We start from the raw sequence: 16,725 nt of genomic DNA on the forward strand, positions 1-16,725 counted from the left end.
GTAGAATGGCCCATATATCGATGTGATGGGCCTATTGTTTCAACGTATTGAAGCCTCGATATAATTGTAGCCTATTTATTCTGTATGTTTAATTAATGTTAAATCAGTCAGCATCCAAATCCTCACTGCTGGTCTAGATAATCAGTATTCAGTGTGTGTGTGTTTCTCTTTTTCTCCAGCCATGTCCCGGCGAAGTATGAGATTACTGACGAGCGGTTATTACCGCCCCGACGGTGAAATGAACCAGCGCAGCAACTCTCACCAGGTGTCTTACCGAGAGAGCCCTGTCAGGTGTGTGTGTCTGTGTGTATGCTTTAAGAGTACAATGTGATTATGTGAGTGTATTTGTACATGGATGGACACGGATGGATGCCCTTAAACAACTTGATAAAAAGCATTATATGACTTTCTGAAGAGTGATTTATGTATTGAGTAAAGTGTGTGTGTATGTGTGTGTGTCTGTTTGTCTGTGTGTGTCTGTGTGTGTGTGTGTGTGTGTGTCTCTGTGTGTGTGTGTGTGTGTGTTGTGTTTGTGTGTGTGTGTTTGCATCCATCTCCTCCTCCAGGGCCTGAGTGGCTTTGATGAGCAGGAGGAAGGGAAGTTCCTGGGTAGATTCACATATAACTCTGATGGCGAGCCCATCCAGACCTTTGAGCTACCAGTGAGACATCATCAGAAGCCTTTAAACTTTGTTCCATCTTCATGCCTTAAAACAACCCTCTCACCAACAAAACTCTTTACCCTTTACCTTCCCTCTCTCTCCCTCTCCTTCACCAACAAAACTCTTTACTCTTTACCTTCCCTCTCTCTCCATCTCCCTCCCTCTCCTTCACCGACAAAACTCTTTCTACTTTTACCCTAATCAACCTTTTTTAGTTTTCTCCATCTCTGTCTCTCACCTGCCCCTGCCTCGCCTCCCTCTCTCTCACTCACCATCTCTCTCTCTCTCTCTCCATCTCTCTCCCCCCCCCTCTCTCTCTCTTCCTCTCTCAGTACTCTGTGAAGGATGTGTATCGTGCGGTGCAGTTAAGGGTTCTCAGTAACTGGGGTAACCCTGAGTACTCCTGTGTCTACAGATTCAGGGTTCATGGCCAGCCACTGCCCCACTGAGAGAGCCACACACCCCACCTCACCAAATACTTTTTTATTTTTTTATTACCCTATTACTTTATTTCCTTAGATAATAAACATCTCTTCTTTCAAACTAAAACTAGTATGTTTCAAGTGTTTATTTATGAGTGTTGAATTTCTATGAAGTTTTGCTTTTGTTGCTGTTATCATAGTCAGCGGTGCGTGCTAATAATTACATCAATCCCTGTTCCTCACTTGACACTTGTAACAAATCTGGGCTAGGCGCTCAGATATTGTCAACAAAATAAATCAAGGTTCATTAAAACACGCATGACAGAAAATAACGTGACTTGTATATTTATTTTATAGTGCTTATATTTACAGTGAAAAGAAGATAGTGAGAAACAATAAAGAGCCCGTAGGCCATAGAGTCTGTATCACCGTCCACACAACAAAAACCGCGCAGTTTTGCGCTCTAGTCCGACATCCAAAACACGGGAAAAAATCCACAAAACTCCGACGCAATCTGGATGTCCAAACAAAAAAGGTATATCCATACGAATCAATCCGAACAGCAGCGAGATAATGCTTCTTTTAGAACTGCAACCAGCATCAAAAAGAGTGAGGAAAAGGATCGATCTCACCTATTCAAAAATGTTAATTCAGCTGGTTTCCCCTATCCCGACGGTTATTTCCTAACCCCGGAGATGAGTAGGGCTTATTCTAATATCTTCTCCAATCGGCGATCCAGTCCGTTTATCTGGAGTCCTAGAGGATATCAGGTAGCTTTCGTGACTGGCAACATCTGCCTCCATTCATTTCTTCCTCTGCAGTTTCCGCGTCTCCGTTTAAACACCAAGCAGGTGATTCCAAACGGAGCGCAGCCATATGACAGACAGAAAAGGTGTGTGCGTGCGTGAGTGAGTGAGAATGTGAGTGACCCTATCGTCTTCCTAGGCTCTGGAATCGGTGACATACGTCAAAATATTCTACTGCCTATAAAATTATCACCCTAGTCCCTGGCCAGGCTTTCAATTTTATATTTTGAGGTAACACACCATCAGGTGACCTTTAAATTATCTATTAGCCATTTTTTTTATGTGGCTGATGTCACACACTAGACATTTGTATTTTTCACTGCAGAGTTCCGTATCTGCCCACTAAATGTACAGTATATCCCACTTGTTTTAGCATGTTTTCACATTTTAGTTTTAAAGCACTGAAAAATAAGTAACGTCTGATTGGGATCAGCAGGATAGCAGAGTGGGCAGCGCCATCTTCACTTCAATGGGCGGAAACAAACTGAATTGTTGTTTGAAACATGTCCCACTACTCCAGAGGAAGTGACTACTTTTGTAGAACGCATTTCAGCCAGAATAATAATTTCTAGCATTTCACCAGCAGGGGGCGAACTGCCTGAGGTGAACCCTACACTGCCTCAGCGTTCAGAAGAAAAGTGGAAGTTGTTCTGCAACTGTTGATATCGAACCCACCTTCCTCTCGCACAACGCGGAACTTAGTGTCGGCGGGTCTCGTCTTGTCCCCTCTCCGTTCACTCGACGCGCGATGAAGAGAAGCAGTTGGTGAGACTCCCAGTCTCCCTGCAGAGCAGTAAGACAACTGCGGGCATCTCCACACGGATAAACACCATCAGGTGGGCAAAGAACTTCGACCCGGCAGAGTTGGTGTAATGTTATCACAAAACTCGGCTATTTCCGGGTAAGAATGAAACCGATGCAACGACAGTTAGGGCGTAGGCTATCCTATGACAGTTCCCTACCTTTCACATTATTTTTTTAAAGCACACAGTTGGTTTGGTTAGACAGCGGTAGTAGTAGGCTACCGTTTTTTTTGTTTCTGTTTGGAAGGAGAATAGCCTATAGGTCAAGGAGTCCGTCAGAGACTTCCTTCAGTAGCCTGTGAGTTCACAAAGCTAGACGTAGGCCTACCGCTGCGGTGCGTAATATGACCGCCGCATTTAATGAGAGAATGAGCGAGAATGAAATTAAATAAGATATGTTCCGTTCGAAGAAAAACGTGTTATGTCAAATGATAGCGTTCCTGGTAACAATAGACTTAAATGTTTGTTTGTTTGCTTATTCTGAGTGAAAGTTTAAGGAACTACATGTGTGAATGTGGTGGCTGTGCACTGATAGGGTGAGAGTTACTTCCTGTGAGTTACGTTCTGCGACCTATCTAATGGATATAAGGATGAGTGTAACATATATAATCTTCTGCTAAATATGAGCGTTTTGTGAAATTACATATGTACATATGAGCTTCATAGCATACATTCGTTTTGAGAAGTATGTATGTATATATAAAATATAGGAGTATTTGTTTAAGCCAAGAATATGCTTGAAAACAATGCTAAATGTAGAGTATCGGAAGTTATAACAGGATACACATAGGGTATCGGCGTAGATTGTTGCAGATTGCAACCAACCAATATAGCCCTCAACCCTCCGTTTTCAAGCATGTATTAGGGAATTAGTAGCGACAACAAACACCCCAACAACAACAGCAAAAAAGAATAAAGATTTATTGTTGATTAAACTGAGTTTTCCTCTGTTCAGTGATCAGTGTTCAGACCAGATATGCACTTTGACACGCATTTGATATGGATTGCTGCTTTGAAAGTCCCCAGTTGGCTTATTTTACGGCTGCTATTCAAAATCAATTAGGTCTCCACCCCTCAGAAATCAAATTCAACTGAACAGAAAACGACAGCACAAGCAAATATTAGTGAGAAGCAACACCCCTCCTGTCAGATGTAAGGTAAAAATAAAGATGAAGATAAAGATATTTGAATTGTTTCAAAATCAGGGAATATGTACGTCACCATGATATTGAATATTTGGACATTTTACAATACAATCTGAATCTTTAATCTACATTAAAGTTTAATTCAGATCCATCAATATCATGCACATCCAAGTGAATTTAATTATATGTAAACAAAGCTGTATTTACAATAAGGAGATAAGGGTTTAAAAAATACAGATGATACTGTGACTGCATGCATATGAAAGTGTTTCATTCCAACAAACATCCATCCAAAACGATGACAAAATGATGTATTTCCAGTTAATTCAATATAGTAGCCCTTGTTCTGCATTGATCAGTACTTCCTCTAATGAAATGCATAGCAGCTATCAGAATTATCTTAGGGAAACAGACCTCCGGGACTTGGGGTAGCCACAACTGTACAAAACTTTAATTTACTTGCTCTAATTGGCTTTAATACAAGCAGGTTTGCAGCTCACTGAGTCTCTGTGGGCTAATGCCTTTGATTAATGCTAATGTTAACCTAATATTTCGTCAATGAGTTGTGCCCCAATTAAGGGCTTGATCACTGCTTATATGAATATTTTAACAATAAAGTATCTATTCATCATCATTCTTTGGCTCTTTTAAAAGTTTTGTATACAGCAAAACAATGATGTGTATATAACACAAATAATTCACCTCTCAGAAGTATCCATTTGGAAAGTCATGTCATGCTGACTGTTTTTCTCTTTTAAGCTGTATAAATGCATGTGAGATTATGGGTTATTTAGGACATATTATTTGTTACCTCTCTCTAGAGAGAGAGAGAGAGAGAGAGGGAACGAACGAGAGAACGAATGAGAGAGAACGAGAGAACAAATTCTTGTGTCTTGGGCCTGTACCACTGCGTAATGAGTTGGCCCTTTTTTGAGCTCAGTAGAATTAAAAGAATAGTAAACATACAAATTGGGAGTGGATTAAATTCAGTCAACAAAAAGCGTCTGAACAGTTTGGGTTCTGAGTCTAGATTTGAAACTGCTTACATTTGGAGATTCGCCATGTTCTGAGAGTAAGTATTACCAACAGATTTGTCTTCAGTGATCTAAGAGGTCTAGCAGGTGTGTACTGCTGAAACATATCTGAGAGGTAATTTGGGTTTTTGGTGGTTTGGTCGGTTTAGTGAATTGTAAACAAGCAGCAGTGCTTTAAAGTCAGTTCTGTGACTTACTGGAAGTCAGTGTAAGGACTTAAGTATTGTTTTTGAGATGTTAAAAATGTAGTTCTTTCTTTCACATGGTTGTTAAAACTGAGACTGCAATCAATTTAAACACTGAGGTTTTTAACAGTAAACAGAAGAAGAATCACGAATCAGAATCACGTATGAAACCATGAAATGAAGGAGCAAAGGAATAGTATATTTTCCAGATTTTCACAAAGGTTGTCCTTGTCATGGAATTTTAAAATAATGTTTAAAAATACTAATTATGTTCATTATGTCCATAAAAAATGATTTTGCTTTTAAGTTCCTCTTTTGTTTGAGGGCATCCCAACAGTTTGCTGCCTGTGTTAAGGTTGCATCGATATAGACGACCTTAGCAGCTAATCAAATACCACCCCTCCTTCCCGTGCTCGCCTGAAGCACATTGTTTATCGGCTGGAAAAAACGTAGGCTGGGTCCCGAGTCACTTTGTTTGTCTCCCAGTTACAGAGCCAGGACTGTGCAGCAACACCAGAGTTTTTTTAGAAGCACACACTGGACCAACAGCTAGAGTAACATGAGCAGAATTTGCTGACATTTGAAAAATAAAATGCAGTGGATTATAATCAGACTGTGCCTTTAAAGACTCCACACCTCTTTAATCGAAGGTGTGTCTCTGGTGACGTGTTGTTGATATTTGTGCTCAACAGCCAATCAAGTTACACCCCTCTCTTTGTGTGTGTGTGTGTGTGTGTGTGTGTGTGTGTGTGTGTGTGTGTGTGTGTGTGTGTGTGTGTGTTTACAGACGTGATGGACTCTACTCCAGATGTGAAGAAGAAAAGGAGCGTAGACTCTGAAGGGGGCGTGTCTAAATATGACTCTGAAGGGGGCGTGTCTACATGTGACTCTGACAGGTCGGTAAATCATTTAGTTTGGAAAGCAGTATGTGCCAAAAACAACCAGTTAACCCCAGTGACCCACTACCTCATCAGCTGTTTGACCAGATTGAGAATTGCTGTTTAGAACAAGCATACATGTTGATCCAGATGGACACCTTGAGGTTGCATTCTCCAATCCTACGGTACCCCAAGCCATTTCGTAACTGCCCTATTCATGACTTTGGCAAATTTCTCCAGCTCTGAAATTGCAACTTCATACAGTCAAAGGCCAGCTTACGCATGACAAAAGCCCAATCTGCGAGCACCACATATTCAGTTTACCAGTCAAGAGGGTCTTATTAGTAATACTGCTAGCCTTAACTATGAATTTTCTATGGTCTGAAACCTGTCCTCAGTCACACAGTGTGGAATTGTACCACCTGCCTAAACTCTTCACTGTTTTTTCCACAAGAGAAGGAATCACCTCACCATCAATATAAAACCTCTCTTCCACCATTTTTCCCTTACTGATAAAAACACTTTAACATTGATGCAATTCCATTCCTTGACTTCAGAGGACCCTGGCTATCTAACCTTTGGTTTCTGCCCATAACATGTTTCCTTCTTAGTCTGCTTGGTTTGTCTTTGCTGTTAACCAGCTGCATGATGCCTGCCAACATGAAGAGCTTTCTCCTTATTCCCCAAAATGGCCGTAAAGGTGTGCATCCCCTTTCTTGTAGTCAAAGCCATGCCAAAGTCCAAAAGCCATGTGGTCTGACTGTGAGTCATCTTCCACCCCTGCCCTCGCTGACTCTAGGGTTATTGTTTTGGTTTGTTCTTCTGTTCTTAGTTGGGTGCATCTACTTGGCTCTATCAGCCACAGATGCTGCTGCTACAGGTTGCTAGTCCGAAGCAGCCCCAGTGGGGTCTATTCCCTCCTGACAGCTGTATTTATGTATTTTGTATATGTATTTTGTATTGTTTGTGTGTGTGTGTGGGTGTAGTGACCAGAATAGTCTCTCTGAGGGAGGTGTGAGAATACTCACTTTAGGGTTATGTTGTGTTAACAGCGTCCAGCAGGGGGCATCAGACACACAGTCCAAGAGGACAGACGAGACAGAGAGGGACTCTGCTGCAGAACACAGGTGAGATCATGGATGACATTCTGTCAGGCAGTCACCAAAATCCTCTTCAAACCACCTTTGATTCTGTTTATGTCAGTAACGTTCTAGAACCCTCTTTACGCTGTTATATGTATTTTCCCTAGTGGCTCTTCTGAACTGAGCATTGATTGTTGCTTTAGTACTAGTTATGATGTGATTTATTTTGTTCCTGTGAAGGAACCCTACTGTGTTGTAACAATGAGTATATGAGCTCTTCTGAACTGAGCATTGATTGTTCCTGTAGTATTTTTTATGATGTGATTGATTTTGTTCATGTGAAGGAACCATACTGTGTCTCAACGATGAGTATATGAGTGAAATAAACGTAATTGTTTGTCAGTCACCTGCAAACTGACCCTCCATGTCTGTCAGTGTCTATTACAGTCTAGAACCCCCCTGCATATTCACATTGTGATCATATTGAAAAACCCTACTGTGTCTGTTCAGTGTGTTTATGAGAGAAAATTACAACATTATGGTGTCATGAGCTTTAGTCCTTTCTAATAGATGTGAAGCTAATATATTACACAGATAGACATTCTGAATCTAGTAGGAATATTGTGATATTTGTTTACATTATTCCTTAAAGTGTTCTGTGGTGATGTTTATCTGTAAGTGTTGTTTGATTCTGTCATTGATCTAGATGGACACCAGCAGAGGCAGAGTCATGAGAAACTCAGATCCACTCTGAAGAGGAAATTTCAGCATCTGGCTGAGGGAGTACCACATCAGGGAGACACCAGACTCCTCCATGAGATCTACACAGAGCTCTACATCACAGAGGGGGGGAGAGGAGGGGTCAATAATGAACATGAGGTCAGACAGATAGAGATAGCATCCTGGATAGAAGCAGATCGAGACAGACCAGTCAAATGCAGTGACATCTTTAAACCCTTATCTGGACAAGACAAACACATCAGAACAGTGCTTACAGAGGGAGTGGCTGGCATTGGAAAAACAATCTCTGTGCAGAAGTTCATTCTAGACTGGGCTGAAGGAAAAGCCAATCAGGATGTCTACTTAATATTTCCTCTTCCTTTCCGAGAGCTGAACCTGATGAAGGAGAAGAAAATCAGTCTGGCGGAGCTACTTCAACACTTTCACCCAGAAATAAAAAATCAAGCAATCTTCAGCAGTTCAGAGCACATGTTTATCTTTGATGGTCTTGATGAGTGTCGACTTCCTCTAGATTTCCACTCCAACCCAAGGTGTTGTGATGTGACAGAGCCAGCTCAGTGGACGTGCTGCTGACAAACCTCATCAAGGGGAATCTGCTTCCCTCTGCTCGCCTCTGGATCACCACCCGACCAGCAGCAGCTCATCTGATCCCTCCTGAGTGTGTGGACCAGCTGACTGAAATAAGAGGATTCAATAACCCACAGAAAGAGGAGTACTTTGGGAAGAGAATCAGTGATGAGAATTTGGCTAACAGAACCATCACACACCTGAAGTCATCCAGGAGCCTCTACATCATGTGCCACATTCCAGTCTTCTGCTGGATTACTGCCACTGTTGTAGAGAGAACTTCAGATGAATCGGGGAGTCTACAAATGCCAAGGACTCTAACTCAAATGTACACACACTTCCTGATCATTCAGACAAGCATGAAAAAGCACAAGTACACAGGGAGAAAAGAGACAGATGAAGAGATTATTTTCAAACTGGGGAAACTGGCTTTCCAACAACTGGAGAAGGGCAATCTGATCTTCTATGAGGAAGACCTGAGAGAGTGTGGCATAGATGTCACAGAAGCGTCAGTGTACTCAGGAGTGTGTAACTCAGATCTTCAGAGAGGAGGCTGGGCTGTACCAGGGGAAGGTGTTCAGCTTTGTGCATCTGAGCATTCAGGAGTATCTTGCAGCTTTATATGTGTTCCTCTGCTTCAGCAACAGAGAGAGAAACATGCCTGACCAACAGCAAACCTCTCAGCTCTCTGCTCTGTTCAGAGCTTCAACACTTCATGACCTACACACGACTGCAGTGGATCTGGCCTTACAGAGTGAGAACGGACACCTGGACCTTTTCCTCCGCTTCCTTCTTGGCCTCTCTCTGGAGTCCAATCAGAATCTCCTAAGGCACCTACTGCCACAGACAAGAAGCCAATCACAGAGCCCAGAGCAAACAGTCCAGTATGTCAAGGAGAAGATCAGAGATGAGGAGAAGATCAGAGATGAGGATGATGAGGATACTTCAGACAGAAGGATCAACCTGTTCTACTGTCTGAATGAGTTGAATCACCATGCTGTAGTGGAGGTCATTGACAGGAGCTCAGGAACTCTGTCTGTAGTCATGCTCTTACCAGGAGAGTGGGAGACTAGGACGTTTGAGTTTGAGATTTCAGAAGAGCAACTGGATGAGTTTGATCTGCAGAAGTACATAAAGACACCAGAGAAAGATCTGACTGAACTCCTCAGTCCAGATGAAGTTCTTCAGAGGCTGGTGCCAGTGGTCACATCAGCTTGGTAAGTACATTACTGAGAGAGGTAGAGTGACAGTGACAGAGTCTGTGTTTGTTTGTGTGTGTGTGGGTGTGTGTGTGTGTGTGTGTGTGTGTGTGGCATCTTGTGACGGATGGAGGACACAGTGTGTGTATTTGTGTGTGTTGAATTAATTAATTAATATATGTGGGATACCCATGATGAGTGGTGTGTGTGGGTGTGTGTGTGTGTGTGTGGCATCTTGTGACAAGTGGAGGACACAGTGTATGTATTTGTGTGTGTTGAATTAATTAATTAATATATGTGGGGTACCCATGATGAGTGGTGTGTGTGTGTGCCATGATGTGTGTGTGTGTCTGTGTGTGTTATGAGGTGCTCCCTTTAATGGGTGTGTGTGTGTCTCAGTGGCCCCCTGTGATGATTGAAGGATGATGCCATGCAGTGTGTGAGGGACACCATTTGATGTGCGAGGAAGGGGTGTGTGTGTGTTTGTGTGTGTGCCATGATGTGTGTGTGTGTGTGTGTGTGTTAGGGGGTGCTCTCTTTAATGAGTGTTTGTGTGTCTCAGTGGGTCCCTGTGATGAGTGAAGGATGATGATGCAGTGTGTGAGGGACACCATTTGATGTGGAGGAAGGGCTGTGTGTGTGTCGAGCACCTAGCATGTGTATGCGTCTGTTTGTATGTTTGATACCCTGTGGAGTGAGTCACGGTGAGTGTGTGTAGGCCTGTGTTTGTGTGTGTGTGTGTGTGTGTGATTGGCACTCTGTTGGCCACATCCCTTTGAATGCCATAACTGTTGATTGCATGGGTTCACTGCCCAAGTTTAAGTCTGGCCGTCAATTTGTGTTGACCATTATGTGCGCTGCAACCCTCTATCCTGAAGCCATCCCCAAAAGCAGTGGTGAGGGGACGTATTGGGTTTCATTCAGTCTGATCAGGGTTCTAATTTGACTTTGAAACTGTTTGCCACAAGTTGTGAGAGAAGTGGGGGAGTCTCAGGGCACTTAGAGTGTTTTCATCAGACGCTGAAACGAATGCTGCGCACATACTGTGTCGACACGAATACAGGACTGGAAGAGAGACGGCCTCTTCTAATTATGTCCCCTCATGTCAAAACATGATTTAAGAAAAACTCATTCAGTCTTTATCTGCAGCAGGGTTGACCACTGCAATGGTCTTTTCACAGGCCTCCCCAAAAAGGCCAAAAGCTTCATCTTGTGAAAAATAATTGACCATAGTATTACAATACTTACACAAGCTTCTAGTAAGTCACAGAATTGACTTTAAAGTACTGCTGGCTTATTCATAAGTCACTTAATGGGACAGGACCAAATTCCAAGTTTCCAGGCAGGTGACCCGGTGCTTGTGTTACTCCTTGTCTGGGTCGGCGCTGCAAGTGACATTTTCTGGGCCTATAAAGTGAGTGTCGGGTTTGTTAAACTGACTATATAGTCTGCACTCCTGATCGTAAGAGACAATCTAGAGTGTGCCACATAAACATGTTGAAACCTTATGTTGTCAGGGCTTCAGTAATAAGGCTGAAAGGGTATGTACAGCAGGAGAATCTGTACCTGTTGTTTTAGTGACCACACAGACTTACTGTCCTGAGGCAGATGGGCTAGCTAGAGGGGACGCTGTACTCTATGGTGATATAATGATCGATGAACTACGGTGTGTCTCAGTGGATTCCTGTGATGAGTGAAGGATGATGACATGCAGTGTGTGAGGGACACCATTTGATGTGGAGGAAGGGGTGTGTGTGTGTGTGTGTGCGTGTGCGTGTGTGTTAGAATCCCAAACATTAGTGCCCCTATGTTGGTGCAACACAGTCTGTGACTCTGTGTGTGTGTGTGTGTGTCTGTGTCCCTGTCTCGTGCTGAGTAAGGGGTATAGTGTGTATTACCCCTTGGTGTGTGTGTGTCTGTGTGTGTGTGTGTGTGTGTGTGTGAGTGTGAGAGTAGAGTGGTGCTAGAAATTGGGTGAACCTCTTAGATATTCCTGAGAATCTGCATGAATATGACCTGAGTTGTGAGTGTCTCAGTGGATTCCTGTGATGAGTGAAGGATGATGACATGCAGTGTGTGAGGGACACCATTTGATGTGGAGGATGGGGTGTGTGTGTGGTGTGTGTGTGTGTGTGTGTGTGTGTGTTAGGGGGAATAATGTATGGGATTCTATGATAGAATCTAAATGAGCACGCCAAAGTTGAAGAAGGGACCGGAGGACGTAGTCGGGTTTCTGGAGTTTATTTCGGTGTGGAGACCCCCTCTCAGCTGGTGCTCAGAGAAAGGCCTATCTTATTGTAGAGTATGTTGGTATTTATACAATTCAGTCATTTAGAATACAATAGGGGAGAAGTGAGAGGAAGGGGGAGACAGTGGGGTGAGGGGTTCACCTGTGGGGGGAGGGGGGTGATAACAGGGTACAAAGGGTGATCGCAGGAAGGAGGCTATCTAGGGGGGAAGGGGTTCACATGCCATTTGTTCAGGTCTCAGTGAGACAGACAGAGTACACATCCAAGAATGAGTTACAGATACAAAATGAGGCTACACTTAGTTACAACAACAGAATATCAATATTTCCGGTTCCATCAGATGCAACACAGTCTGTGATTGTGTGTGTGTGTGTCTATGTGTCCCTGTTTCGTGCAGAGTAAGGGATATAGTGTGTAGTACCCCCTTGGTGTGTCTGTGATGAATTAATGAATGAATGAATGAATTAATTAATTAATGAATATGTGTGTGAGAAGGTGAAATCCCTCCCCCTTCTCACTGTTGCCCAAAGGGGGAGAAGGACTGGACTCCCCTACCTGAATGGTTGGGTCCGGGTTCCCCCACCTCTGTGGAGGGGTCCAATTGACTCTAATTGGACCAATTAAGCCCTTGGGCGGCCTTATTTAAGGTGCACCTCATTACTGAATGAGGGAGAGACAGACTGAACATGCTGTGAGAGAGAGAGAGCTGTGTGTGAGAGAGCTGTGAGAGAGAGAGCTGTGTGAGAGAGAGAGCTGTGAGAGAGAGAGCTGTGAGAGAGAGAGCTGTGAGAGAGAGAGCTGTGAGAGAGAGAGAGCTGTGTGAGAGAGAGAGCTGTGAGAGAGAGAGCTGTGAGAGAGAGCTGTGTGAGAGAGAGCTGTGTGAGAGAGAGCTGTGTGAGAGAGAGCTGTGAGAGAGAGAGCTGTGTGAGAGAGAGAGAGCTGTGTGAGAGAGAGAGCTGTGAGAGAGAGAGCTGTGTGAGAGAGAGAGCTGTGAGTGAGAGAGGTGTGAGAGAGAGAGCTGTGTGAGAGAGAGAGCTGTGTGAGAGAGAGAGCTGTGTGAGAGAGAGAGAGCTGTGTGAGAGAGAGAGAGCTGTGTGAGAGAGAGAGCTGTGAGAGAGAGAGAGAGCTGTGTGAGAGAGAGCTGTGTGAGAGAGAGCTGTGTGAGAGAGAGCTGTGTGAGAGAGAGCTGTGTGTGAGAGAGAGCTGTGAGAGAGAGAGCTGTGAGAGAGAGAGCTGTGTGAGGGAGAGCTGTGAGAGAGAGAGCTGTGAGAAGGTACATACATGTAGACCAAACCTGTGTGATTGGTGACCACAGATTTGTACCTTGTCTGTTTGGCTTTAGTTTTGGTCAGTTCGTGTGTATCTGTTTTGGGGTGATCCCTGTTGTTAATAAATAGTTATTTTTTAAGAAAGCCACTGTCTCCTGCGCCGTGTGTGTTTCCTACCTGCAACCCCATTCAAACCAGCCTACATCCCACATCGTGACAATGTGTGTGCTATCTGTGATGAGTGGTTAGTGTGTGTCTCTGTGCGTGTGTGGCTATCTGTGATTGGTCAATATTGTATGTGTGTGATTGTGTGTTCATGAGTCACTGTTGGGGGTTGAGTTAGGGGAGTAAGGTGTGTGTAACACCCCTTGATGTGTGTTTGATTGTGTGCTTGTGTGTGTGGCATCTTCTGACATGTGGATTACATGGTGTATATGTGTGTGGTGTGTGTGTATGAATGTGTTGAATTAATTAATTAATTAATTAATGATTTTGTGTGTGATACCTGTGATGAGTGGTGTGTGTGTGTGTGTGTGTGTGTGTGTGTGTGTATGGGGCACCCAGCGTGTGTTTGCCTTTGTTGGTATGTTTTATACCCTGTGAAGCGGTCATGGTGAGAGTGTGTGTTTGTGTGTGTGTGTGTGATTGGCACTCTTTAATGGCTCAAGATCTTTGTGTGGGAGCAGTACAGAGTGATGGGTGAGGGGGGCATGTAATGGGTGTACTATGTGTGTGTGTGTGTATGGGGGGGGGGGGGCATGTCTAAGGGGTGAGTGTTTACACACAACAACAGATCTCTGAATGGGGTGTTTGATGAGGGGGTTGGGGTGGGGGTACATAATGATGGGCAAACTAAACTGACTCTGACTGTGTTGGCTCAAGTGTGTGTGTGGCATCTTGTGACATGTGGATTACACAGTGTGTGTATATGTGGTGTGTGTGTGTGTGTGTGTGTGTGTGTGTGAGTGTGAATGTTTGGCTCTCTTTGATGGGTTAATTATTGTATGTGTGTGTGTGGCACCCTATGACAGATGAAACACTGTGTGTGTGTGTGTGTGTGTGTGTGTGTGTGTGTGTGTGTGTGTGTCTCACTCTTTGGAGAGGGACTTCTCTTAGTGGCTCCCTGTGATGAGTGAAGGATGATGCCATGCAGTGTGTGAGGGACACCATTTGATGTGGAGGAAGGGGTGTGTGTGTGTGTATGGGGTGCTATGATGGACGCAACACAGTCTGTGAGTGAGTGTGTGTGTGTGTGCGTGTGCGTGTGTGTGTGTGTGTTTGTGTGAGAGAGCGTTTGTGTGTGTGTGTGAGTGTGAGTGTTTGGCTCTCTGTGATGGGTTAATTATTGTACGTGTGTGTGTGGCACCCTATGACAGATGAAACACAGTGTGTGTGTGTGTGTGTGTGTGTGTGTGTGTGTGTGTGTGTGTATGTGTTTATGTCTCACTCTTTGGAGAGGGACTTCTCTTAGTGGCTCCCTGTGATGAGTGAAGGATGATGCCATGCAGTGTGTGAGGGACACCATTTGATGTGGAGGAAGGGGTGTGTGTGTATGGGGCACAAATGTATGGGGTGATATGATGGATGCAACAGAGTCTGTGTGTGTGAGTGTGAGAGCGTGTACCCTGTGATGAGTGAGTCACGGTGAGTGTGTGTATGCCTGTGTTTGTGTGTGTGTGTGTGTGATTGGCACTCTGTGATGGCTGAAGTACGGTAAGTGTGTGGGTTGGTGTTGGTATAGGTAAAGGTATGTGAGTGTAATAATCACACGTATCATTATGTTTCTCACAGGCTGCAGCAGTGTGAACTCACAGAGAAGAGCTGTGCTGCTTTAGCATCAGCTGTCAGATCAACCTCCTGCAGTTTGAAGACGCTGAACCTGAGTCAGAATTATGCTCTTCATGATGCAGGAATTCAGCATCTCTCAGACCTCCTCAAGAGTCCCCACTGCAAGCTGGAGACGCTAGTGTGAGTGTTAACACACAACAAGAGATCTGTGTGTGGGGTGGGGGGGCACACAGTGATGGGTGAGGGGGGGTCATGTAAGGATGGGTGTACTATGGTGTGAGTGTGTGTGTGTGTGTGTGTTTTTGTGTATCTGTTTGGTCCTGATTAAGGGGTATGTGCATAGCACTGTGTGTGTGTGTGTGTGTGTGTGTGTGTGTGTGTGTGTTTCAGGAGGTGCTCTCTTTAATGGGTGTTTGTGTGTCTCTTAGTGGCTCCCTGTGATGAGTGAAGGATGATGATGCAGTGTGTGAGAACATTCTCCAGAACTCTGTTCTGCTGTTTGTGAGAGCATGTCTGTGTGACAGCATGTGTGTGTGAGCGCATGTGTGTGTGAGAGCGTGTGTGTGTGAGAGCGTGTGTGTGTGAGAGCGTGTGTGTGTGAAAGTGTGTGTGTGTGAGATCGTGTGTGTGTGAGAGCGTGTGTGTGTGAGAGCGTGTGTGTGTGAGAGCGTGTGTGTGTGTGAGAGCGTGTGTGTGTGTGAGAGCGTGTGTGTGTGTGAGAGCGTGTGTGTGTGTGAGAGCGTGTGTGTAAGAGAGTGTGTGTGTGTGAGAGCGTTTGTGTGTGTGAGCGCATGTGTGTGTGTGAGAGCGTGTGTGTGTGAGAGCGTGTGTGTGTGAGAGCGTGTGTGTGTGAAAGTGTGTGTGTGTGAGATCGTGTGTGTGTGAGAGCGTGTGTGTGTGAGAGCGTGTGTGTGTGAGAGCGTGTGTGTGTGTGAGAGCGTGTGTGTGTGTGAGAGCGTGTGTGTGTGTGAGAGCGTGTGTGTAAGAGAGTGTGTGTGTGTGAGAGCGTTTGTGTGTAAAAGCATGTGTGTGTGAGAGCATGTGTTTGTGTGAGAGCATGTGTGTGTGAGAGCGTGTGTGTAAGAGTGTGTGTTTGAGAGAGAGCGTGTGTGTGTGTGAGAGCGTGTGTGTGTGTGTGAGAGCGTGTGTGTGTGTGAGAGCGTGTGTGTGTGTGAGAGAGAGCTGTGTGTGAGAGAGAGCTGTGTGAGAGAGAGCTGTGAGAGAGAGAGCTGTGTGAGAGAGAGAGAGCTGTGAGAGAGAGAGAGCTGTGAGAGAGAGAGCTGTGTGAGAGAGCAGTGAGAAAGAGCTGTGAGAAGGTACATACATGTAGACCAAACCTGTGTGATTGGTGACCACAGATTTGTACCTTGTCTGTTTGGCTTTAGTTTTGGTCAGTTTGTGTGTATCTGATTTAGGGTGATCCCTGTTGTAAATAAATAGCTATTTTTTAAGAAAGCCACTGTCTCCTGCGCCGTGTGTGTTTCCTACCTGCAACCCCATTCAAACCAGCCTACATCCCACATCGTGACAATGTGTGTGCTATCTGTGATGAGTGGTTAGTGTGTGTCTCTTTGCGTGTGTGGCTATCTGTGATTGGTGAAGTATTGTATGTGTGTTATTGTGTGTTCATGTGTCACTGTTGGGGGTTGAGTTAGGGGAGTAAGGTGTGTGTGTAACACCCCTTGATGTGTGTGTGTGTGTGTGTGTGTGTGTGTGTGTGTGTGAGTGTTTGGCTCTCTGTGATGGGTTAATTATTGTACGTGTGTGTGTGGCACCCTATGACAGATGAAACACAGTGTGTGTGTGTGTGTGTGTGTGTGTGTGTGTGTATGTGTTTATGTCTCACTCTTTGGAGAGGGACTTCTCTTAGTGGCTCCCTGTGATGAGTGAAGGATG

General features: G+C 44.5%; 1 protein-coding gene and 1 long non-coding RNA gene across 3 annotated transcripts in view; both read left to right on the forward strand.

Moving 5' to 3' along the window:
• The first annotated feature begins 2,510 nt into the window (after positions 1-2,510).
• On the forward strand, positions 2,511-7,745 carry LOC116218744. 2 transcript variants are annotated; one of them, XR_004163017.2, is made up of 4 exons: positions 2,511-2,791; positions 5,845-5,953; positions 6,988-7,062; positions 7,724-7,745. It is a non-coding gene; the product is annotated as an uncharacterized LOC116218744 (long non-coding RNA). The 2 variants fall into 2 exon arrangements; XR_004163018.2 differs by having other exon boundaries at positions 2,511-2,726; positions 7,724-7,744.
• A 1,209-nt stretch (positions 7,746-8,954) lies between these two features.
• Positions 8,955-16,725, forward strand: part of LOC116218605 (NLR family CARD domain-containing protein 3-like) — a gene marked incomplete at its 3' end in the record, with an annotated part of 30,584 nt that continues 22,813 nt past the window's right edge. The window contains exon 1 of the mRNA XM_042703254.1: positions 8,955-9,542. Within this exon, the coding sequence (XP_042559188.1) occupies positions 8,983-9,542 (560 nt within the window). The remainder of the gene's footprint in view (positions 9,543-16,725) is intronic.

The sequence above is a fragment of the Clupea harengus genome, chromosome 23, assembly GCF_900700415.2.
Source record: "Clupea harengus chromosome 23, Ch_v2.0.2, whole genome shotgun sequence".
Classification (NCBI taxonomy): domain Eukaryota; kingdom Metazoa; phylum Chordata; class Actinopteri; order Clupeiformes; family Clupeidae; genus Clupea; species Clupea harengus.